General features: G+C 41.8%; 2 protein-coding genes across 7 annotated transcripts in view; both read right to left on the bottom strand.

Annotated features, from left to right (window-relative positions):
* LOC124303059 (carbonic anhydrase-related protein 10) overlaps window positions 1-26,333 on the bottom strand; it is a 91,648-nt gene that overhangs the window by 5,928 nt on the left and 59,387 nt on the right. For 5 of the 6 annotated variants that reach the window (XM_046759801.1, XM_046759803.1, XM_046759802.1 and 2 more), the window contains 4 exons: window positions 24,367-24,503; window positions 15,950-16,141; window positions 5,129-5,224; window positions 1,295-1,361 (listed from right to left, as the gene is read on the bottom strand). In XM_046759801.1, the coding sequence (XP_046615757.1) occupies window positions 1,295-1,361; window positions 5,129-5,224; window positions 15,950-16,141; window positions 24,367-24,503 (492 nt within the window). The remainder of the gene's footprint in view (window positions 1-1,294; window positions 1,362-5,128; window positions 5,225-15,949; window positions 16,142-24,366; window positions 24,504-26,333) is intronic. The other variant, XM_046759805.1, reaches the window with a different exon arrangement.
* LOC124303049 (ATP-binding cassette sub-family G member 1-like) lies at window positions 13,183-15,786 on the bottom strand. The gene has a single exon (XM_046759777.1). The coding sequence runs from the start codon at window positions 15,468-15,470 to the stop codon at window positions 13,713-13,715; it is 1,758 nt and encodes a 585-aa protein (XP_046615733.1). The 5' UTR covers window positions 15,471-15,786; the 3' UTR covers window positions 13,183-13,712.

The raw sequence follows: 26,333 nt of genomic DNA, 5'->3' as shown, positions 1-26,333 counted from the left end.
CTTGTGTACGATATACAAACAGACACACACCCACAGACGCACACGCGCGAGCGAGCATAAAGGGCGAAAAGAAAATCCGGGGATGCTGAGGCGCGCCCAGGATATGGGTAAAAGACGGTGAAAAAATACGGGCGAATGCACGTCGAGGGGTGATTAATGAACCCGCAAACGCAACCCCCGTTTTACTTATAATAATATCTCAAAGTGTCTCGTCGTGGCGTGTTTGAATTTGAGAGAGAAAACGAAAAGAAAGAAAAAAACAAAAAAAAGAAAAACAAAAAAATAAAAACTATCTTGCCTCGTGGATAAAGAGAAGAATAACGGAAGGAGCGGGGGGGGGGGGGGGGGGGGGGAGAAAGAAAAAGAGAATAGGAAACTTTTGCTTAGCATGCAAAAAATAATACTTGTTCTCAAGGTTAATGACGAATCGTACGATTGTTTGCCGTGACAATCGTCTCGCGGATTCTCAAAAACTTTTTCAAAGTATTTTTTGCGAATAGGGGGGGGGGGAAGACTAAAAGGTATACATTGTAAAACAGGGAGGGAAAAAAAAAAAAAAAAAAAAAACAAGAAGAACTCGCGCAACTATAATTCGTAATTAAAAAATTTCTTATCCGTATTCAAGCGATATGCTTGAAAAAGATGAAGAAGACGAAGCGCGATGATATTAAAAAAAAAAAAAAAACAAAACACAGATGCGAAGAAAATCTCAGCGGATAGTGTTGGGCAGGTATATTCATTTCTCTTTTTCTCAACTCGGTGAGTGTGTTTCGGTCTTCTTTCATCCCCGAGTTCACGGTCCTATTATCCCTGCATCAGGTGTTCCTTAGGTAGGTTATCCCGAAGGCTCGAGACGCCGAGTCACGGTTAGATAACGGCCCGGAGGCGGGGTTATGTCGCGTGTGAGAGTGGCATTCATCGTCTTGCGTAATCCCCCGGTTTTGATGCCCGCTAATTGCACCCCATGCTTTCATACCCCTTTCGCCCCGGTTGCAGCGAACCGAGATACACGCCTCCCTTCCTCCTCCACCTCCACGCCTCCTCCTCCTCCTGGCCACTCGGCTCTTATTTCTCTTCTCTTGCTCCGCTCGAGAATTTAACCCGAAGAAGTTCGTCCGGTGCCGGTTTTGCCAATTGAAACTCTTCCTGGCGCCTTTCATCTCACCATTCCTTACTTTGTTACTTATTTCTTTTTTTTCTTTCTTTTTTTTTAGACACTTACTTATTTATTCTTTCTCCTTCTCCTCGAGCTTTCTCTCCGCATAAAGCTTGCATGCTTCAGTTTCTCACTCACCTTTGTACAGAACCTTGTTGAATGTGCTGGTCAGGATCCTTAATTCTGGATTCGGAGTGTCGCCCAACTGCAACAGATTAAACGAGAATCGTGGGATTAATCAAAGATTTTTTTAAAAAATGATCCCTCACGAGATGTGCGGTGTAAATGGATAGTTTTTTTTTACCTTTCCTATTTTTTTTCTTTTTTTTTTTTCTTATTGAATAATCCGGAAGAAGACGTGCAACTTTGATTGGCAACTGTTTTTGGATTAAAAGAATCTCCCGGTAATTTCTAAAGTTATTTCCTGTGTGGTTTAAGACTACGGAGCAATGACGTCACAAGTGTGAAACAAAAACTAAAGCAACTTTTGTATTTTTGAGTGTTCGATGAGGAGAGATGAAGAAAAAAAAATCGTTATGAAAGTTGCATATTTTATCTGTAATGGGGCATTCCATACCAATCCGATCTGGATCTGACCCTTGACCTCTTAGATTTATGTTTATTTGTATTATTCTTTTGACTCTAAATAGCGATTAGGATTAATTTCAAATTTATTAGGCTGAATCTGAGCACGTAATAAATTTTTGAACTTTTTTTTTTTACACTTCGATGGCCGTGATGGAACAATCTGAAAAAATTCTCAAAAATTCTGTATCAGAAACAGGGAATGTTGAACTCGATTTCATATTGTCTGCGCTTTTGCTTCAGTCTGTTCTTTTAAGTTTTTTTTTGAAGGAAAAATTTTCAAAAGTAGAAGCGGTTATTAATACACCGTGGACTGCTGCTTGATATTTCTAACGATAGAAGAGAATTTTTGAAACTTTTTTCAGATTTCAGACTTTCAGACATTATGAATTTTGGTTAAAAAAATTGTATTTCCAACACAGAATTTTTTCAAATTTTTTCTAAATTTTCCGATCACGATCATAGAGATGTTACAAAAAGAAAAAAAAAACTTAAGAATTCATGACGCGCTGAAATGTAATTAAAAAAATCTGAAAAAATTTTTAACCGCTATTTCGAGACAGAAGAATGATTCAAAAAAATCGCGGATCAGATCTAAGAGGTGGAGGATCAGGCCCAGGTCGAATTGGTATGGAATCCCCCCGTAGGCATTAATTTTGATGGCAAAGCATGGAATGCAGAGAAATATTTTGTGCTCGGTTAAACTCAATGATTCGGTAACTTCAGGGGTACGAGAGGAATGTTCGTTACCGACTGGGCATGTTGAAATTTCGTTTTTTTTTTTCTTTTTCTGCGAGCCACGCGGTGCGGGTAATTCAGACAGATTATGGGCCGCAAGGGAGGCGAAGGTGGTTGCCGTCGTCGTGCCGCGCAAAGTGACAGAGCGATGAGAGAGCGTCTCTCTCTCTCTCCCCCCGATTCCCAACCCCTGAAACCCTCGCTGTTAATATAACCGAGCTTTGGGATTCTCCCAAAACACTTAAACACGCCCCCCCCCCCCCCTCCACCCCGCCCTTCTCCAACTTTCCAGCCGTCACTCCGACCGCACCTGAAAACGCGTTCGCGGCCCTCACGCAAGGAGCTTTTCGGCGACGCAACCCCTGCTCCGAAAGCCCGTCGAGTTCGTCTTATGAATATTAAGGACTCCTACTCCACACCCCTCCCCCCCCCCCCCCCGCCCAGCTTTTCCGCCGACATCCACCCCTCAAGAAACCGACTCTTGGGAACGACTGTGCGGATTAGCAGTCGCTTACCACCTTGACAGTCACCGTCGCCGCCTGTGAGAAACCGATAATTTTTTCGCCCCGTTCTCGATTTTTTATTTTTTGCTTTTTTTTGTTTTTTTTTTTTTTTGGGGGAAGTTTTTTTCGTTGTAAATCTTATCATTCATTTCATTTCTTTCCCCCGACTGAGAAAAACGTCGACAGTCGAGGGGTTGGAAAGAATCGAACGGTCTGAATCAGAATCGCGTCTGTGACAATGAAAATTTCAGAATATCGAATCTGGCAGATAAAATAATTACGCCTGTGTAAACGATTTTGCCGAATTGTTTGTATGAATCCTGAATTATTCGTCGTTTTTTTTCAATTTTTTACCGCTCGAGTTTTTTTTTTTTCGACAACCTTGAACATGAAATTATCTCTGTCGTGAAATCTTGAAATCTTTCATCCCCTTCCAGGAATTGAAGCGCCAATTACTGGTTTTAATTACCAGATTTGAAAATGCCCAGTGTTCCTTAGTTGAAATATTGGTAAAGAAACCTTTTCTAAATTTTGAAAAAATATGAAAAATTTTCAGGGTTGTACATTTTGCCTGCCCCTTCCCTATACATACCTGAATATATAAAATGTTGTATTATACACGATGTAATGATATTCAAAATGTTTAAGATTTCGCATTCGTTCGCGGTTCGCAGTCGGCACATTTTCTCCAGTACTTTTCCTTTTATTTTCGGCGTGAAAATCGCACGACGTAATAACTCAAACAATACCTGAGCGAGAAACGCATTATTCATAAGACTTGAAAAAATGACGCACTCCTGGGTCGAAGGTTTTAAACACACGATGATAGCGTTGTATCAGCGTATTACAAATATTATTCAAATACATAATCTCTCTTCCTTAATTTAATCCCCGTGGCACGGCGGGGACAGCGATATAATAAACGGGGATGAAGGTGATCTGTCATCAAACTTAAATCCTCCAGCGATTCTCGAGCCTCCGCCGAGGCTCCGGGGCTTGATTACGCCAACTTGTAAGTCTCGTTCTTCTCTTCCACCCCCTGCAGGTATGTAAAGGCTACATGCCACCGTGATCTTCATTATATCCTAGCCAATAACCTCGCGCAGGCCGCGCCGTCTCCAAGATTAGGTAAGACTAACAAATCCGATATAAATTTTCCACGTTTTTTCTCCCGCCCAGCTTGGCATATTTTCAAAGTTATAATTAAGTGATAATTTTTTTTTTTCTCCCGTGAAGGGTGGGGGGGGGGGGGGGGGGGGGGAGGATTGTCGGAGAAAGTCGAAGAATCGCTAAAAGTCCGGAGCGAAGAAGAAATTTTTTTTGTTTATAATAAAAATTAGATCAAAAAGAAAAGTTTGATAAGTTCGTTTTTTAATAATTTTCTTTCCTTTCGCTTGTCAACCACGCGATATGTGTGGAGGGATTTCGACAGCGTAGAGAAGGGTGGCTTAAGATGATGCAAAGCAAGAGCGAAGAGAGCCGGCTCGGCGTTAACTGCTGACGTAATTGTCAATTTAGACGTGCCTAGGAGCTGATTAAACCCTGAGGAGGACGGCGTCCCGCAGCTTTCGCGGTTCCCGAGGGTTGTTGGTATTTTGCAGCCCCCAGATTCCCGGGAGACAAGTGCAGAACGACCGCCCAAAAGTGTTAAACTGGTTCAACTAACCGGTTCCGGCGATGCGTCACGTTGGCAAAAAAATAAATAAAATAAAAAACCGAAAGGGATGGTGAGAGAAGAAGACCCGGGGGGTGGTGGATTATTTTTTTTTTTCTCAACTTTATCGAATCATTCACGCCGCTCGCTGGCTCGTTCAGCGCGTATAAGGTAATCTCGTGGCAAATTGCGTTAAAATCTGCTGGCTTTGTCTGGCTGACTTCCTACCGCTTCAAAATCAAATAAATCCAGATCCCCCCTCCATATCCACTCCGCTGTGGGAGAATGACGTGGATATGAAATTAGGACTGCTTGACCTTATCCTATAACCCCTCGAATTCGTTTCCGATTTCACATTTCTTTATTTTTCACGGTTTTTGTAAAGCAAATTGGATCGTATTATGGAAGTGGAAATCGGAGAATCACGTCAACGGAACTTGTCACTCGCAAATGTAGTGCAAGTAAGTTGTTTAGATGATTTGAGGTTGTTACCTGGACCATCAGAGAAACCGCAACCAGTCCCTGGCTTTTGTGCTGCGCCTCGCTCATGTTGTGATAAAGCTCAGCGTTGAAGCCGTAGATTTGGATCTGAAAACATACGAGAAGAAGACAAGTTTAGTGTCGATATTTCTCCGAAAATTGTCACCGTTTACATCGAGAGAGATGTGATGTTACATCGTTTGAAGTCACTTCAAGTCCAACCAAATTCGAATAGCTCAGGTACTCGAAGTTCGTTGAACTCGGTTGAAGTAATCAGAAATAAAAACTCTCGAACAAACTTGTTCAAACGAACTTTAGAAGCCGGTAAAAATTCGGTGAACAGTTCAAAGTCCTTTTGGGGTAATCTAAGAATCGTTCAAAGTTGTTTCAGCCTGTTCAAAGTATATGAGAAAAATACACAGAGACGATTTTTTAATCACTCAAAGTCTGCGTCGGTTGAAGAAAGGAAAGAAAAATTATCTTCAACGTGACAAAGTTAAAGTTCAATGAAATCATACAGAGTCGAATTATGTTCGCGAAATTGCAATTCGTGAATTCAGCCCGATCCCGAGCCGACAGGTGTAAATCAAGGTGATTTTTGTGTGATCTGTGGAAAAGAATAGGCGATTCCGGAATTGGTTCGAGCTTCCGTAAACCGCCCGACGGCTCAGGATAATCTGAGACGGCTTTAATTGCGGGGTAAGTAGGATCGATAGAGTGCGGTTAACCCGTTTCAATGCGGGGTGAGGCGTGCGTGATGCAGTCCGTTTCGAATTGCAGAAATTGACAGAGCTCCGGCGCACGTAGCGGTGTAAATAATTAATCCATTCGCTGCATCGTTAGAGCCGCGTGAGTCTGGTTGGGAGATAGAATTGGGGAAGGAATACTTCCGGTTCCGTTGGGCGACATCTGCAGGCCTCGGAAAACCGAGGGTAACGACTTACTCTCGAGAGGTTTTCGTCCCCCTCTGGATGCGGCTCTCGCACACATACTAAGAGAGGGGGAGAGAGAGAGAACAAGGCGCAAAGCGTTTTGGCGATTATGCAATACCGGAATTATTTAGGTGGAACAATTACATTCCCAGTCGCGAGTCGCGCTCTAATTGCGATGTCCATGCCTCGAGTGCCTCCGGGTTTTCATTACCGACCATTAGCGGAAACCGCCCACCACCTACCTCTCGAAATCCTTTCTCCCGACGATTTCCCATTCCTCCGTTTCCACGCAGTTCGATAATGATCTGCACGGGCCTATCGGGCTGATACGGTATCAGCAAAAAGTGTCGAAACAGGGGGAAACGTATAACGAAACAAAGCTTCCTGAGAAGCTCCGAGTCGAGCCGATTTCTCCCACAATCAAATCCAACTTAATATACTTGGATGGTTTCACTTTTCAAGACCTGATGTAACCTTTATCTCGATTTGGTTAGAGAAAACGCGATAGCAGACAGGTTTCAAAGGTTTCACTGCCAGGACAATTTATACGGTATATATACACTTCGAATTTGACTGGTTATCTCTGTTTGTTCAGAGAGATAGTTGCTCGCGTGACGTGGGATTACTGATTTGTATGTATATTCAAGAGAATTGATGAAACGTGAGAGTAACGATGCTTCTGTATAAGTTATTTAGAAAAGACCGATACATCAGCTATGGACCGAGAGATTAGTTCCAATTGATATTCATAATGTCAATAGATGAATATGATTTTTTTCTAGCAGATAATTTAAAAATAATGACAAAGTGATTGAAAACTATTCTAAACTGTTGCAAACTTATTTCGAATGAATTTAAATTGGTTTTTACCAGTTCTTAACGAGTTATAAATGGTTTCCAACCGATTCCAAGATATTTCCAAGTTGTGAAAAAAATATCCAAGCGGTTCCAAGCGATATCTAATCAATGTGAATCAAAAGTGATCTGCGATTTTTACGAGTCGATATAATCTCTCATCGTTTTCATTAGATTCGACTCGATCGGCTCCAGTATCGTACTCTCAACTCAAGTCTCTCTTTTTCACATTTCTGACCGGACTGTACGTTCCGCAGACTTTAAATCGAGGGAAAAGGCGGCCGTGCATGCGTGCCGGATGTTTCCGGGGGTGTTTTTCGCCTCCATGGGGCGGGAACAGTTGAATGTCGATACACCTCGCGTCGAGGGAGCGTAATCCTATTACCCACCCCCGGCACTTGACCCCCTCGTTCACACTGTCGGACGGAGAAAGAGCGGCCGAGGAGAGACGGACTGTTTTGAGCGAGGCTTGGAAAGTGGAAGCAGGTGAGACGGCGCCGCCTTCACGCCGGAGGAATAAAATAGAAGAAGGCTTCGAGTTCGAACTCGCTTTAAACGACCGTCCCGCGCTTTGAGACTTATTCCTGATGATCCGCTGACGCGGCGCGCGATTATGCAGTACGACTGAAGAGCCTTCCTCGAGGATCGTTCAACTATAAACGACCACTACAATTATCACTCCGTTGAACCAGACGCTGCGAAGGACGAGGGGGGCTGCAGCGTCGCTGATAATTAAGCAAATTTGCATTGCTTCTCGGGAGATCAAGAGATAGATAGATAGAGAGAGAGAGAGAGAGGGAATGGGGGGCTCAATATTTTCCCCGAGTTTTCTCCACCCCATTTTTCGCACGAACATAGACGACGACTAGAAACCAATCTTCGTACAGCTTATTTATTCCAATGCTAATTTACCCCGAGTTCATTGTAGTTCGTCAAAGACGTTAACTCTGAGCACGGAACCCAGGATTACGGTACATATTCGGAACTAGCAGAATCGATCTATGAATCCGAAGTTAAATCGCTGCCTTGATAGGTTCGTATAACGCTTTACACACGGACACAGAAACGCACAGAGGTAGTTACATCGAAGTCGAGTCAAGCACGCATGAAACTCGTGTTGCGTGTCATTCCCGGGAGTTTAAAATAGCCGGCTTGTCGAACGGAACGTGAAATGATTGATTGGCCAATTAGCTTTCAGAGGGAAAAAAGAGAAGGTTAACCGTAAAAGGATAAAAGGATATACTAATTTACGAACACATTTTCCAATAATCGTTGATGTCACACAAGCACAATGTATTTTCAATATCGAGGCATAAATTTGAAGTGAGATCACGACCGGTATGGAATTCTTATTAATTCATGAGACTCTTCGGCGATGCGCTGACGTGTCGAGTGCACGGTGAACAGAAATTGAGCATCTCCAGTTCCCGGTCACAGAGGATCCTGCAGCCCACGTATGCAACCGACGCGTTACCAATACGGCTGCGAATCTGCACTCGGCATACTCAAGACCCGGGACAATACTCCATTCTCGTCTTCGAGTGATAGATAGAGCGACGGGCAAGTCGGATATATATATATCTATGCAGAGTCTCTATGACACAAGCGGAATCTAATACGAGGCACCTTCTTCCGGTTATTCGATTCGCCGTGTCCTCCTTTGCCATTTCCACGATACGCTGAGCTACTCGATGCTCAATTAACTTGGGAAGTGGAGAAGAACATAGACTCTGCAAAGCTAAATTCAGCTGCGAAGAAAATACCATCGGCACTGAAAGAGGGATCGGGAATTGCGAGCTTAGCGTGGATCTCAACGTCACAACGTGGCTCGGATTTTTTGATCGTACAAATTCTCGCTCGGAGGATAAGATCGGTAAATCGTCAAATAGTAAGTGGGAATCGGTCGGTCCGGCGTATCGCTTTGGGACGGATATCTCTTCTCTTTGATCAGAAATTCTGACGAACGAACGAACAGAGAGAGAGGGGGGGGGGGAGAGAGAGAGAGAGGGGGGGGTGGAGAGAGAAGAGAGAGAGAGAAGAGAGAGAGAGAGAAAGAGAGAGAGAGAACATTTGTTTGACTCTGGAGCGATACTCCCTAAGGGCCACAGGCAAATTACAGAGCATACATGTATATCATAAAATAATCATATAAATGTAAAGTATAAATATAAAATGTTAGTATAAAATGTGTCTGTAAGCTATATGCACGATTAAAATAATAAAAAATAACATAAATAAAAATAGTTAAAATTGAATTAAACTTCAAACTACGGTTAAAATTGGGATTAAAAGTAGATTACAGACTGGTAAGTCACCCGGACATCCCAGCCTCACGCTCCTCCTCGGACAGCAGATACTTAATACGAACAAGATGGCGAAAAGTTGAAAGTGTGGAAGCAGAAGTGATTTCTGGCGGCAAGGAGTTCCAGAATTGGATTCCAGCAACCAGAAAAGATCTCTGGAAAGTGGGGACATAAAGCGTGTCGGTCCGGGTCAAGTCACGGCGTCTCACCAGGTCAGACCTAAGTCGAAGCTGGTCACCGAGGAGTCCCGGCTCACCCAGACACAGCGTTCTAAAAAATATACATAGAGAGAGAGAGAGAGAGAAAGAGAGGTGGTGATGCAGTGATGAGGCCCGCATTTCGATCACACTGCACATCGTCTAAAAATTTAACAAGTCGCTCGGCTGGTTTTGATCAGAGCTTTTTCAACCGTCGTGCGATATAGGTGATACCCGGATTCACGATTGTCACGAAGGTATTTTTACCACCTTGTCTGTTTCAGCCCCCATAAAACTGAGCTGTTTGCCAGCTCGTTTGCTTGTCCACACATCGTTGATCGATATCGATTGTCCACATCGGCAATAAGGAGCTTCTCCGTTTACCTCAACGTGACGGTTCCTCCGAACGACAGGATTCCTCAGTTTTTCATTGTTAAACGAATTGACGATAGGTGAATACGGACGGCGGACAGATTTCCGCAATCTCAAGGACACCGTCAAGGTTTATTCTTGCAACATTTCGAGATTCGGATATATAAATACGGACGGTGCATCGGACCATTTCCGTAAAAAGCCGTCAAACACCTACGTCACCGGGCTACTTTCGATACCCAGAGAGAATCACGTAATCCGTCTAGCCTTGAGGTGAACCGGACCGGGTACATAATACGACGGTAAAAAAGAGCGGTTAAAGCGATCTCGAAAAACATTCCTTAAAAATTAAATACCGCGAGGATGATAAAAACAGTCGGCGACGAGAGTGTTTAACACATTGTATAACGAAGATTGCCGAGGTCAACAGGTTGCCGAATATGAAGAAATCTAAAAGCCAATCACCCGGAGCCGACGAGTCGTTCCAACTTTTTCTCCGTCTTCGTTACGCGGAAGCGACTGGTCGATCGGACACTGATGATAACCGTGTTTGACCATTAGTAGCGCGCATATCTGCATGGCCTAGGAATCGGCTCCCGTTTGAGAGGCGGTACTAGCAGGCAGAGCCGAGGTCCTCCGGCGTGATTCGGGCCATTACCAGATCGCGTTTGAGCGACAGTTTCCCCGGTTTGCAAGCCCCTCCATCCACCATGAACCAGCACCAGCACCGCCCGACCCTCGTCCGCACTTATCGACCACGTGATCGAGTGCTGTCCCTCAGTACCCTCACCTAGCCAGCCAAAGCCTCCACTACATCACTCGGCCTCTCTCCGAGCGTCGGGAGCAGTCCCGAACCTCCGGGAACCTGGTCCCTACTGATCCGAAAGCCGGAAGCGTCTGCTGCCAGCTCGTTATCGTAAACACTTCCGGAATTTTAAACCATATTGTTAAGGGAGGATCTGTCCATGCGAGAATTAACATTTGGTCTTCGATAAAGTTTGGCGATTCGGTAGATTTGTGTGATTCAATCACCGGATTAAAATTTATAAACATATATTGGATAGTTGTGGAGGAATCGACGAGAATTGAAGACATCGATTAAATTTGCGATGAAGTGACGTTGAAATTTCGTGGAAATTATTTTTGGCAGTAGAAGCAAGTCTAATAATAATTGATAAAGATATTTTGGAATTATTCACCACTTCCGTCATATTGGACAAAATTATTTAAAATAATGTATATATGTCTGCGGTTGTATCCAGCTGAGCAGGCCGTAACACGCAGTAACGTGGCAACGGCGCATCGCATGCGTAAAACATGAAATTGCTGTATCAGAGTTACTTTTCGGTTATAAATAAAAATATAAATTTTATGCACGACGGATCTTGGAATCTTGGATCTTGTATAAAGTGAATGAACAAAGCTTTGCCGATAACATGACGCGACGTTGCCAAACTCTGAAAAACCCAATACGCTAGTCTAAGCTAAAACTTCCTCAAGTTATTTTTGATCAGAACACGGCAGTGCTGTTAGAAGAATTTTGGCGTAGACACTTCTACAGACCATAATCCAGCGTCCGTTTAACTCTGTCCGATGTTAAATTTCCGTATTGACCGTGATAATTGACCCACAGCATTCCACACCGGCAAACTTATCAACGCTTGCCAGTATCTTCGCCCAAACATTTGCTCATAATTGACACTGATCCGGGTCATTGACTACGCGATTTTTCATGACGGTCAACCGATCTTCTCGCGTGTTTGAATAACAATAATAATATTAACAATGATAATAATCATCCCGAATACCCGTCATACCCGATTTCGAATATCTGAGTGAGCAGTTTGACTTGTACGGGGCAATGGAGGGGATCAATTACTGCCCATCATTATGCGTCTGCGATCGTTTTAATGTGTGTTCAATAAAAACACCAGCATTGGCGCACGGGATAAGGAAAACTTCGTAAAGCTTGCCCAGGTGTAACTTCGTAAGAGCGAGTCTAAGCCTCAGCTTGCCGATTTGGCATCCAAACGACGCGATCCGTCTTACCATTTTTGCGAGTGTCGCTCAGGTCCTTGTCCCCCATCGACGTGCTAAGTTAATTTGAACCCAAGTCCTCCTGTTCCAGAGTTTTAGGTCGCAGCTACGGTCAGTTAATAAACGGTGCTAGTTTATCCGCGAAAACTTGGTCGAAACTGAAACGAGTTTAACGTGAATTCCAATTCGAACGGCATGTGGTTTTTTTTCCCCCTACTTCATACCGAAGAGTGACATTCACGTTTGTTTTTTTTTTCTATTCCTTTTTGTTTTTATTTTTCTTTCGCAGCGAATACCGTCCGTCTTGCTGCAACGTGATACCCACCGGTTTTCATACAGCCGATCAAGTAATGCAAATTCTTCAAAACGTCGCGACGGAGAAATAACGCATGTATTGCAGAAATTCAATATCAACTAATTCTAGGACACGGAGTAAGAGGTAAGAAGTTGAATGTTCGGAGGAAGAGACGGCGCGAGCTGCACGGATATCGCGATTCCAGGGAACCGGAAAGGGGTTCTGCTGAGAAAGCGATCCTACGAAGGTTGATGGAGGACCCTGGAGAAGGAAGGTACAGAGAGGCTTTGATGCGGCTGAGGCTGGTCCGAAACGTTCCTTGGGGGATGAATCCGGGAAAAGGAGAGGGTGCGATTCATCTCCTATCAGGGTACTTCGGAAATTATTGGTTAAATTCATTGGGGTCATCCTCGAATTCGGTGCTCAAAGCTCAAGGCCTTGTACGCTGGTTACGGGTTTGAAAAAAATTCAATTACAATATGGATAAATGCATAGGTTGAAAAATAAGCTCAAATAGCAAAATAAGTTGAATAAACCGAACCGCGGCTTGTTTCTTCAGCGATTGACTTTGATATTAATACACGTGTGCAGAGGAATTCGGTATTGAAAATCGAGAAAAGATATGGTTGAAAAAAAGCAAATGAAACTGAATAAATTTCAAATCCTCGCTTTAAAACATGCAGAATAAAATTCATAGACACGTGAAGCAAGATTGTGTACGAATACTTAGTAAACGTGTTTCTTCGATATTCTATGTATTGCTAAAAAATCGCTTACCTCCGTCTTACTTACGTCACACGGTATTATACGTTAATCGCTACTTAAGCTGGTTCTTTTCCAATTTAATCACCGACTATTAAGCGAATATGAACAATTTGTATTCAATGTAAAAGATTGAATAACGAAAAGAGGGAGAAAAGAAGAATCGAAAGGAAAAAAATTGTTATCACGATCGGAGACGGAGGTAATAATTACGCATCGTTAAAAAAAAGTGTTTCGCTGTTAAGATTCGTTCGTTCGACACGGTCAAGTTGGTTTTTGTTTTTCACCTTTTTCTACGTTTCTTCTTCTTCTCGTTGCTGATCACTGATTAATCGTCCGACTACTTTGTATATTTATTATCTTACGAATTTTTTTTTATTTGATTTTTCAACGAATTGACTTATCGATATAACAATATTAACAATAGCAATTATACGCATCATTCTCACGTTCTGTTGGAATAACAGCTTAACGCCCTTCACATTCCTGTATTTCTCACACGTAAGACGACCACGCGTTGTTAAAAAAACGTCATTCAACAGTACCCAAACTTTTCACCAAATTAAAAAAAAAAAAAAAAAAGAAACATCCATCATCCATGCAATATGTTCACAAATTATAGGTGAATAAAAATGAAGAAAATAATGAATAAAAATAAATTTGCCGACACTTGTGTACACCAAGGTCAACGATCTTACAACTCAGTCACAAAGTTTTTTTTTTTTTTACTACATTCTCCTCTTCTCAAGCTGCGAAAATATAGTTGGATCACAAATATTCGTAATAGGTATAGAAAATAAATTATACAATAGCACCACTACGCGCACTGGTAAATGACAGTTTTCAACAGGGTTGTGAGAGTCTCCTCTTAAGAGCAAAGCATGACAAAATACGAATAACGAAAAAGTTTACAAGGAGAACACCGACGTTTGTCCAATATCGAGAATCGTCCATGCACAATTCGCTCATGATCTTTCTCGGGTAACTAAGGTGACAGTAATCGACACCGGCGGGACAAGGCAGCTTCTCGCGTCCGAAACCGTAAACGGCCACTGTCATACCTTCGAGGGAGTATCGAAGGAAGCTGAGGTAGCTGATGTTGTACATGAAGGCCGACATGTGTTGGAACAGCGGTACGATCCCGGCGAGTGATATCATCACGGCGAGGGTTGCTGCTCCAAAGAAGGTCCCGTTAACGGGGTTGAACAGGGTCCCGAAAAGCAGACCGATCGACTCGGCCGTGAGCGCGGTACAAACGCCGATGAGGTAGAACATCAGGAACCTCATCAGCTCCATGGGCTGACCCGTAAGCACGAAGCTTATACCGCAGTAGATTAGGGAGAGGCCAACCTGGTAGGGTATGCCGACGAAGTTGACCGCGGCAAAGTAGGTTCTGAGGTGATACCAGTTGTTGAAGTGCTCCTTCTGAAGAACCTGCAGCTCGAGCGGGAACCGCAAGACGGCCGGCATGAGCGTCGTGTAGCTGAGAACGACGCAGGAGCATATCATGAACCTGATATTGTCGAAGCTCTTCGAGGCGTTATTACCGGCGTCGCGAAACATGACGCCCAGTACAATGCCGAGTAGAATGCTCAGCCCAATTTTCATCTGAACGTCGCTCCATTGTCTGATAAGCTGAAGAACACACCGTTTCAAGAGTACGATGAACTTGTGAAACTCGAATACGAACAATCTGGTGCGTTCTGCAGCGGCCGGCCGCCGTTCGACCCACGCCGAATCGACCTTGTCGACCGACTCCTCGACGAATTCGGGCTCCTCGATGAACTCGAGCTTGTTGCTTATGACCTCGGTGACGTAGTCGGCGGGGTTGTGATAGAGTGGACAGCATAGTCCGAGTTCCCTGAAGTAGGAAACGGTCTCTCCCGGCGGACCTTGATAGACGCACTTTCCGTCGGCGAGGAAATACACCTTGTCGAAGGCCTCGAAGATGGCAGCGCTTGGCTGATGGATGACACAGACAACGGTTCGCTGGTCGGCCGCTAGGGTCTTCAGGGTGGCGATACACTCGGTGGACAGCAACGAGTCGAGTCCCGTGGTGGGCTCGTCGAGGAAAACGACCCCCGGATTGTCGACGAGTTCCACGGCGATGCAGAGCCGCTTCTGCTGCCCCCCGCTGAGCAGGTCACAACGCACATCCCGCACCCTGGTCATGTTGAAGGTCTTCAGCGTGTCCTCGATTATCCTGCATTTGTCGGCTGCCGAAACGTGTACCCCGAGCTTGAGCTCGGCAGCTATGCGCATCGCCTCGATTACCGTGAAGCTTGGATAGAGTTTGTCCTCCTGCTGGATGTAACGCAGGGCCTTTCGGTACTCCTCGAAGTCGACGGACCCGTCGGTCCCCAGATACCGCACCTCTCCGGTGACGTTGGTGCGGTGAAATCCCGTGAGGATGTGAAAAAGCGAGGTCTTCCCGGCCCCCGAAGGTCCAAGGATCGCGGTGAGCTCACCGGATCGAAAGCGGCCCGAAACTCCCTTCAGGATCTGCTTCATGCCCTGCTTCCGTGACCTGTGAGGCGTCGCGTACGTCAGCTTGACGAACTCGATGTCGATGGGTCGCGGTTTCGCCCAGTTTACGGACATTGCGATTGGGTATCGTACCGAGGAGCCTACCTCTCTTCGTCACGACGTTCGGCGCGACACTGATCACACTGGATCGGTTCTTTCCACTCGGACGGTAAAAACCGTTCTCCAAAAGTCCTCCGCCACAATAACGCGCCGCGATCAAGGTGAGACGATTTTTGTCGATCTTGCGTTACTGCCAGAGGAAAGGGGACAGGAAGTTTGGCCGGATTTGACGAGGCAGTTCACCATTGACTCCACCGTCACTTCACGTATCATACCTATCCCTGTTCTTTCCGTAGTGTGATCGGTCATTTGACCGGGCCTGTTTGTACGACTAGTGTTAACGACTCTTATCTGTTCGAAGATCGGATCTACTGTTTCCGTAACTCATCGACGCCGACAATGGGTCCCCTCTCTTGATCCGGCCACGTGCCTGTGCGGACTGAATGCACGTAGCTGATTCGAGGTTCGACTAATAATACAGCGACTCGACTTACCTCGGCAGGAAAAGCGTAGTTGTTGACGCGATGCTCGGAGCCGTGGTTATTGTCGAGTGCGTAGTGAATATAAATCTCCTCGAATTGATAATGATACGCCAGCGGTCCCCCCGTTATGTTAACTCGGACCTTCGCCTCACGGTCGGCTCTGAACACCAGCGACTGACCCGTGTTGTGCAGATGACCGGAAACCTACGAACAGAAACAATGCGACAAGTCGTTTAACAGTGTTATTAATCCCAACACGTCGTCATCGGTGGCTATTATTTTCCTCACTGTGGAACGACATTCAGGAATTTATTTGGCAAGGAAGGAGAAACTTTTCCTTACTTTACAGATCTAGATGAGAGTCATCGTTCGAAGATGGTGAATGTAGATCGGATCTTCTGTACCTAGTGGATTTTTTTATATTTACCTTCTTTTCATCCAAGGTTAGAATTCTTCCACAGACTTGTTGTGTGAATACGTTAATTTTCTAAACGTTTAATGTGCCATAGCGTTTGGTAATTAAGCTAACAAAAAGTATTAATTACCAATTCACCAAGCTTCTAAAATCTGACCAGTATAATAATACGTGATCAGTGTTCTTTCTTTCTCTCTCTCTCTCTCTCCCCCCCTATTACCGGTACTTTATGACTCCAACAAAAATGATAAAACCCTCTTTTTTCGGACAACATTCTGCAAATCACACGTCACTACTACAACGTATCAACTCCTCGAAATGAGCCAAAAATTACAAAAATAAAAAAATCACGACGATGTAATAACTTAAGATTCGATTAATGCCTTTTTACTATCTGCAAAAAGAAAAAACCGTTTACAGAAGAAGAGTGTGGATAAAAATGGCTAGAGAGAAAAAAAAAGAAAAAAAATAAATAAATGGTGTGTCTATCCGGAGTGACGAGGAAGAAAGAAACAAAGAGCGAGAGATAAAAAAAAAAGAAAATGCCGGTCTTCCAAGATCCGTGTTGTAATAATTCAGCTGTGATAACGAGACGTCGCTAATTTGTCTTACATGACGGGAATTAGGTGACAGTGACGTTGACGTATTCGGAACAATCATCAGGCCCCGATTTACAGAGATGGCGGCAGATGTAAGGTGAGGGGGATTAATTGGCCTGCAAGTGTGACTTGCTTACAGTTAATGACTGTTCACCGTCCAGATCAAATAACGAGTGGTGATCGGTTCCCGGTCGCGCTGATGGAGTGAGAACATTTATATGCTATTCATTTCTACCGGTGAGGCGTGTTAGCTAGTTGGCTTTATTACCGTACCGTGAAAAGATGCAGATGCCAATGATAGACTTCGAATGCCAGAGGTCAGACCATACACGTTTTCATTGAAACTATAATTCGATTCTTTTATTGCAGTTCCGAATCACTTTTCTTTCACTCATGCAATCCTTTTACCATATTTTTACTTGCGTATTATTTTAGTTACACATATTACAGCACAGCGGCTGAATTCCGTTTCGGTAAAATCATGCCGATCGTAAAACTGCACTTCTTTATTACCTTCGCGTTTTCGAACATTGGAATTATTCTGACGGTATTTATTTTTTGTGCAATTCAAGATTTTTTTCCTCTTCTTTATGTTTGTCGTGAAAAATGTGTTCCCTGATTGCTTGGTTACTCCACGAATTAACTCTTTTTTTTTTTTTACCAATATGCACATTGACAAATGGCTTGCAACGAAGGATGAATAAAAACAATAAAATACGAAAGTCTGAAGAGTCAAGATGGAAATATTATCATATACGTATACGTTATACGATTAAGAGTTTCAACTTAACGATGAATTGAAAATCAATAAATAGCAAATGTCAGCAATATATTATGTATATCCGTATGCACGTATAAAAATTATTAGAATTGACTATGACGGTTTGACAGTTATTATCGAATTCAATATTCAAATGGCAAGGCAATGAAATAAAATACGATGTGGTAAGAAAAAAATATATAAATTATACGTATAATATAAACAAACGTCATCCGTTCTCTGGTGATTGAAAATATCGAATGATTATATTGAACTTCGCTTCAAGTACGTAAGATTTATACTGTTTTATATCGGCACAAACTGCAAATCATATCGAGAGTTGGATTTACGTCATATTTTTCTCTGTGTCTGTACTTTTTACACAATACGAATCTGTTATTATTTTTATTTTGTGTATAGAAATTTTTACCTCTTGTAGCGTGTACTAAGATTGAAAAGTTGACCAAGTTTGAATTTTCTAGGACTTACCGTCTGCAAGAAATGCTACATCAAAGTTTATCATTCAACCTAATTGAGGTTTAAACGCAAATTGCTTTCGTATCGTTATCGGCATAAAAAAAATTATGAAAATATAGGTATCTTATGTGAAAAATTCTCACCTATCCGAATATGTTATTCATTTCTGGATAACTGTTCGCAATCCATCTTAAAAACACGTTTTTCGGCAGAAAAAAAACCGGTGTTTTCAGGGGCCACTAAAATTTATCTTACTTTGGATTTTCTCAGCGAGGAACTCAAATTTTCAGAGTGGAATGGCCGTAGAATTTCACGTGAGCTACGTTCAACTGATAAAGGTCTGTAAATAATACATACTCTCTTTTTGGAATTCGCTTTTTTTTTACTTCTTTGAATTCTGGACCATTAGATGCATTTAGCGGCAGTTCACGAGTCGACTGCATATATTCGGAACTGCGCGAACATATTCGGAAAGGTGAGAATTCTTCACACAAAATACCAATATTTTCCTCATTTTTTTTTATCCCGATAACGATACGAAAACAATTCGAGTTTAAACCACAATTAGGTCGAAACGATAGTTTGACACGGCATTTCTCGCGAACGGTAAAACCTAGAAGGTTCAAACTTGGTCAACTTTTCAATCTCAGTACATATTACAGAGGTAAAAATTTCAGACAAATCGATTTTTTCACGTCTCGTTCACGTGTTGATAATTGGTGGACTTATCTACATGCAGTTATCATTCAAGTTTTCTCTTTTTCTACGATGAGTAAGAATCGTAACTTCGGATATTTTCATAATTATATGTATGACATAATGAAATGCTAATCGAGTCGCGATTTTGTCGCCTTGTCTTATCTTATTATTACTATTATTATTGTTGTTATTATTATTACTACATTTTTCTTTAAATGGCTCGTGAATATAGTCTTAAAATTCTTCCCACTTCTGACATTTATATAATCAGAGGTTACATAGTCGACTTCAAGGTGCGCGGTTTAATGATATTATACTCATTAGATATACGGCTAGTCATTCGTATAGATTATACATTATAGATACATGCAAACGTATATACATTTTTATTATACACTCTCTCCGGAATCCCGAAGAATGCAAAGAAAAAAATAAATAAATAAGAAGAAAAAATAATCAAAATATAACAACTATTCGTAGGACCGATGCCGCGACGCCACAATTAACATAAATGAATAAACATGCGACGTTTTTTCTTGGCTGTTTTAATTTTTTTTTTTTCACCCGTGTCTGTTCACCGACAGAAGGTTGAACTGTCGACGCCTTTAACGGTCATTAGAGACGGTCGTATGAATCAAAATATCAATTACAATTAATAGTGTTCGTTGTGACGGAAAAAAGACAAAGAGACTACCGAATGAAAAAAGATCGGGATTATCTTTACGGGCGGCATTTGTCCAGTTCATTTATCAAAACAGTGTTGCGATACTTTTTTTTGCGTTTGCGTTTGTAACAACTTCTGGTGTTTTTTCTTGTTAACTACTCATTTTTTGCTTCAATGGCTTTGTAATTGTTGCGTAAATCGTAAAGCCGCGCGGATCTTGCATAAATTTAACAGAAAAAAAATTTCAGTCATATGATTAATTAATTAAGCATACAAGTCGCGCGTTGTAGGTATAATAATTTCGAATATGCATCATCGACATGAGAAAACGCGGCGAGCGCAAAAGTTCTTATCTTGTTCGATGTAAACTTCGTACATTTTTTACAGTTTTTTGGCTCAGACTTCTTTACCCGGGACAAAGAACAAGATGAAGATTGAAAAAAAAAAAAAAACTTTCTAGTTCACATGCTCCGCGTATGGGGAAAAAAAAGTGCAGAAGAAGAAGAAGGGAAAGAATTGAGAAAAAGAGAGCGACAGAGCGAGAGAGAGAGAGAGAGGGATTAAATTTGTTATGGGTGGCTATGTATACACGGAAATGGCAAAAGTTCTGAAACTACATTGAAGGTAAAAGAAAAAGTGGGGAAAAAATATGAAAAAAAAAAAAAAAATGGCGTGAATATAAAAAGACGAAATAAAAAATTAAATAATGTGCGGATAGACGGAAATGGAACGAAGAAAATCTGCACACGGCTTATGTACAGAGAGTTTGGCACGGATTGCGATGGCTTTATCCCTCCTCCTCTTCCTTCTCCTCCTTCTACTCCAGCCCCAGCTGACATTATAACAGCGTGACATTTTTTCATTCCCGGAACGGGGCTGAATATTATCAGGCGTGGTGCCGCACACGCGACTCCAATTTACGGGCGACAAACGCTGTTCGGATACTCTGGTGTATACATTACATACATACGATACATGTATATACATATATTACACTGTATATTATTGTCAAGTAATCCGTGGTGCGAAAAACATTCAATTTTCATCGATTCTCACTTTACACAAGCGCTGCTGTTCGGCATTATATTGTTCGAATCGAAAAAGGTTATAAAGATTGACGATTAATTTTTAAAATTTCTCAAATTCAGGATTCAATTTTTTAAGAACTGTAATACAGGCAAAGGTTAGATTTTAAATAATTCTTCGAAGAAATCAATCCCGTTTACGAATGTTAGACTTTTGATTTACGTAAATTTTCGGATCACTCTGGGCTTGTGATCGAATTTTTTAAAACTTTTCTAAAGATCGAAAATTGATTTTTCAAATAATCCAGCTCAAAATATACAATCTTCTCAGTTTCTTCCCGCGTCATATGTACGTGAAATAAATTTCAAACAATCTGTGCTCTGTTTAATAATTTTCACACTGCAATTGGCTCAAAATTAATCTTCACGGCAGATAAATCAAATCTTCTTAATCCCCCATTCGCCCGACAAATTTCGAGTTTTCGTATATATATTTCCCTCTAAATTCCTATTCTTTGTCTTTTTCGAAATGTACTCCTCCGCAGGGAGTGAAGAGAACCGGCGGTATATAGAAGGTCGAACAGGAACACGGTTAAAGGGAAAAGGGAAAAGGGAAAAGGGGGCGAGCAGCTCGAGGGGCGAAAGACATACGTTCGACTCGTTCTATTGTTTAATTTAAGTGCCAAAGTTTTCAACCGGGTTAAATGGCGTATAAATTCGCAAAATGATCGGGGGATAAAGCCGAAGGTACTGTATATCCAGAGGGTGGCGTGATGACGTCAGCCTAGACCTCAGAGAGTCCACTCGTAATAACAACCCACCCCCGAAGAAAAAACCAAAAGGAAGCTGAAGAAGAAACGTTTTTTCCTCGCCTTGAAACCAATGATATCACACAAATATTCACACCGGAAATTTCCTTCGAAACTCGCCGTCCGACGCATTTTTAATCGCTGTACGTATTCAGAACGCACCTTCGTTTGCCTGTCTTTTGGCGATGTGTGATGAGTTTCACAGAAAACTCCCGGTATTTAATATCATTACGTACGTTCGATTGGTTAATAGAGGTATGCAACGATTTTAGAAATCAATTGTGTTCGCGTGTGTGTGTCTGTTAAAATTTTCATCCTCTGTATGTATAAGTTTTACATGTATACGTATAAGTTGTATTATTATATTACAATCTTAAAAATCTGTTGCACCCAAGCGGCTTCGACGCGAAGCGGAGCGGCGGAAAGTTCGCTAATTCGATAACGAAGTTATTAATTATGAGACCGCCTATTTAGCGTCTAATGTACATATATACCGTATATATGTACGTCTATATACGCATATATATGTATAATCTATATATACATATACAACTATATATGGGTATATATGTATATACACACACTCTTCGCTGAACACTAATTTTCCATTATGGAAACATTTATTCATCACCTTAAACCGCGTGGCGGGCTGGCTTGCAGCTGACTTCAACCACTTCTTCTTCTTCTTCTTCTTCTTCTTCTTAGCGAAACGTGTATATATACCTTATAAACGGTACAGTTTATATACCTGTATATAAAGTTAAGAACGTGTCCATCTTGAGTGAAGAATTTCCCAGACTGAGAGATCAGAGTTATTTGAACCTGAATTCGATTTTTCCTAATTGCTTTTATTTGTTTTTATTATGTCAATCCTATTTTCTAGATCACAGGGGCAGTTTCGTAAACTAGGCAAGAAAAAAAGAATAAAAGAAGTCGAAGAAACGAGGCTGATGGTGTAATCGACGAATGTATCAGAAATTCCGTGTCAAATATACCATGCTAAGATCAATGTGTGTACCTATGCATATGCGCGTAATGATGTATTTTGTATATTGTTACGTACATGATATGCGTTTGTAGGGAGGAAGGGGGAAAACTTTCTGTTAGGGCAGAGCAAGTTGTAGGTGAATTCGAGAGACCGAAAAGCCTCGTTGAAATTCTATTGTCAACGGTTTATCACCCTGCAACCCCCTGCCGCGAGTTAACAGGGATCCATCCACTCCGCTTCCCCTTCTTCTTCCCATACTCCACCACCAACGACTCTGCATCTTCCCCCATTCAACGTTTACACGTTTAACGTGTTATAATATTATACCTATACGCATTGTTCGTTATCGCCGAAGCAGCAGCAACAACAACATCAATTCCCATCCCAGAAACTCAGGGGAAACTCATCACGTAAAAGTTTTCATAGCTTGTGCTGCAGTGTTTTTTACACGCGAATCACGTATTATCGATCAATGTAAATTTTTACGGCGAGAGTCGTTTTTTTTTTTTTTTCTTTGTCTTTCTCCTCATATTTTCCGTAATTCGGAAAATCATCGAGATTACGGGATAAAAATTACGAATGCAGTATGTTGGGTTGCCTACCACTGAAGGGAACAAATATCGGTAATACAGAGCTACCGAGTTATCGATAGGTTCTTGCGAGTGAGCTGGAACTGCCCATGCTTCTAAGTTGTGTGGATTTGGCCAAGCTGTTGCTACGTTGTTTATAACACGTGCTGAAGAGTTCAGTGATCGCGTCCCGGAGTCACGTTAAAGCGATAAAATGACCTGACTTGACTATGTCTCAGTAGATCTGTTTTACCCATATTTGTTCCCCTTAGGGGTGGGCAATCCAAAATTAGAGCGTTGTATACTTGGAAACACTCGATATACGGGCGTAATTTATTGTTTCTTCCGTTTTGATTTTTTTTTTTTTAAATCAAAATCCGTATAAGTGTCGTTGTATGATAGTGTGTGCGCGCGCGCGCGTGTGCGTGTGTGTGTGTGTGTATTTTTACCCGTACTAGTATACGAAAATCGGCAAAAATTTCGTAGGTGAAATGATTGCGAGAAAAAAAAAACATCATTGTGTACACATGATAACTCCAGTGAATATTTCGATAACATTCGTATACATTTTTTTGTCCTTTTCTTCCAATGCGTAAGTCATCGATCGAGAAAAAATAACAAAAAAAAAAAAAAACGAAAGAGATGTTGTAATTTTCTTTTTTTCGATTGTGTTATGAAAATTCGAATAATGAGCTTCGAAATTATGCATTTTTGTCGAAATTCATCTTTTTTTGTTACAATGGATGTTGGGTTTTCTACAGAACCGAACCGAAAGTAAATGTTCGTAACCATTCGTCGAAAACAAGAGCCAAAAAACCACAAAAAGGAAAAAAACACTAAACCAAATACCGATCCAATTTAAAATTGGCAGGAGGAAGAGGAAGAAGAAGAAAAAAAAGGTAAATTTTCAGCGCGCGCCTCCACTCTTAAAAATGAGAAAGAACGACGAGAGTAGAGAAGAAAAGAAAAAGAGATAGAGAAGAGAAAACGAAGAAATTGACTTGGAAACAAGATGGAAGCAAAACGGCGATGGAAAAGAAGTATAAAAGCGAAGAAGTAACGACGATCGGGGGAAAGATAACAGGGGGTGGACGGGGGGTAGGGGTGGAGGTATAAGGCAGCCGCGAATCTTTCACCCCGAAAGGAGCCTAGGGGTGTATTCGGTCAGGGTTCGAACTAGCTTATATAGCGGCGATCGATTCGCTTTATTTAATCAGGTCCAAAGGGAGGAAGGAAGGAAGAACGGACGGCGGGCAGAAAGGTGGGGGTCGGATTCCGGTGTGGGCTTGCAGATCGATCTAGGAGCGACGTGTCGCACCGCGAGGACGAAGAGAAGGAGAAGGAGGAGGAGAAGGGAGAAGAGGGAGTCGGTCAGGCCAGGACGAAGGATAAATGAAAGGTAGAGCTATAATTTCCGGGCTCACCTTGTGCTTGTCAACGTGCAACGGACGCAGGTGAGGGTCGAACAGCAATTTGTCCGGCTCCACGTTTATCGGGCTCTGCCTTCGCCCTTTGCTGCACAGCGACCATTGCGGGTTTATCAGGCCCCAGAACGACGGACCTGAAACAGTCAAGTGCACCCTTAGCTCAAAGCAGTCCTTTTTACCGGTGGCCGTATACATTTGCGGGGAAAACCGAAAAGTTTGCTTTCAAATCGACAAAATTTATCAACGTACGCTTTTTTTTTTTTAGGAACAATACTGTACAGTATGGAATCAAATTCTTATTCATCTTAAGAAACGTAATATCTTGTTTACACTCTTATTCATAATTTAACATAAATAAATCGGTTTTACCTTTCAATGTTATACATAATATTTACGCCTTATTAACCGTTACATTTTGTATTTTGAAATTAAGTGTTGATTGTTTTGGAGGACAATCTATATGCACGATAGATATCTTCATTAAATCTTGAATATGGTTTTTTTTTTTTGTTTTATTATTCTGATGAAATCTGTGATGAAAATGTTTTTATCAAACGAAAGGAACAGGCTGTTTTTCCTGCGTCGAAAACATTTTCGCTTCAGATTGAACAAAGGGATTCGAAAAAGGTGCATATTACTATTGTAATAAATAAGACATAGTTTTTTCTTGTGAGTGGAAGTTCTTATTTTTGGGGAACAACGTGTCGAGTGACAATATCGAATTCCGTACTCAAAACATTCTCACAAATCATCTACTTGTTCAAGTGGTACTTGACAATTTTGAAATTCAAGAAAATAGAAAAGTCGAAGTAACAAAATGCTATGTAATTATTCTTACGATTCTACACAACGACTTTCGGAATTTTCAAAATCTACGAACTGTATTTTATTGTTTTCGAAAATTCGTGAAAGATGTGTAATAATTCTACTCTTTCACCGCATTTTTTAATTTCTTTTTCCAAAGATACACAATTCACGTTAAGAGGGGAAAAAAAAGAAGAATCGATCGATTGCATTACTGATGCGTAATTTTTTCAATTTCGAAACTTTTCTTTCCTCCCGCTTTCTTTACCATCAAATTGAGAAAATATTCTCTCAATAAAGTTCGATTAGATCAACCTAACTATTATCTTTGCACATTATCAACTCAGCGGTTTCATCTTACCAACTTTTTAATCAATTACATTATCTTCTCTCAATACGCACTTTAACATACTTCATACAAGAACTGGGGCCTGAATATAGAATGCAGAAAATAAAGAAATTGAGGAAAAAAAGTTATGATAATAATCTTTCTGTCGCTCCCCCGATTCTCGGTTCCCGCGGTTTGATTCCCGAAGGAACCGGGCATACACGGGTATGAATAACGGTGGAGAAACTTTTCGAAATGCACATACATACATACATATTATATACATGTATACATATGTGTGCGTATGTATATGTTCGGGATTTGTACAAGGGTATACATCAAATATCAGTTTTGCCCGGCGAAACCGCGGTTGGAATGTGAAATTTTTATAATCCAGCACGCGAGTCGAACTCTCGAAACTCCGGCAAAAATATAAAGGAACCTTGTGGAAAGAAGGAAAGAAGAAAAGAAAGAAATAAGGGAAGAAAAAATACACTTTTCACTTTTCGCGAAGGCTAATTCCCTCCTCGGACACACCTGGGGGACCTGGTTCCCTTTCTTCGGCGTCTAGTTCCCGCTGCCACGGTCTCGTAATGTTTTAATCAGATTTCGGGGGAAGAAAAACATCGAAAGGGCGAGCGGTTGATTCTTCAGTTCAGCCCAGGAAAAGTTCTCTGCATTCACTTCGTTCGCCGAGCAACGCGCGGCATATAAGAACGAGGCTATGGATTATTGCCGAGGCAATCTTCCCGGATCCTTATTCTATAGTATACATATACCCACGGTTATACCCGGTCCGTTCATTTATTCACTCGTTCACTTATTGATAAAT

This window comes from Neodiprion virginianus, chromosome 4 (genome assembly GCF_021901495.1).
Source record: "Neodiprion virginianus isolate iyNeoVirg1 chromosome 4, iyNeoVirg1.1, whole genome shotgun sequence".
Taxonomy (NCBI): Eukaryota; Metazoa; Arthropoda; class Insecta; order Hymenoptera; family Diprionidae; genus Neodiprion; species Neodiprion virginianus.
This window is presented reverse-complemented; position numbering and strand designations above follow the sequence as displayed.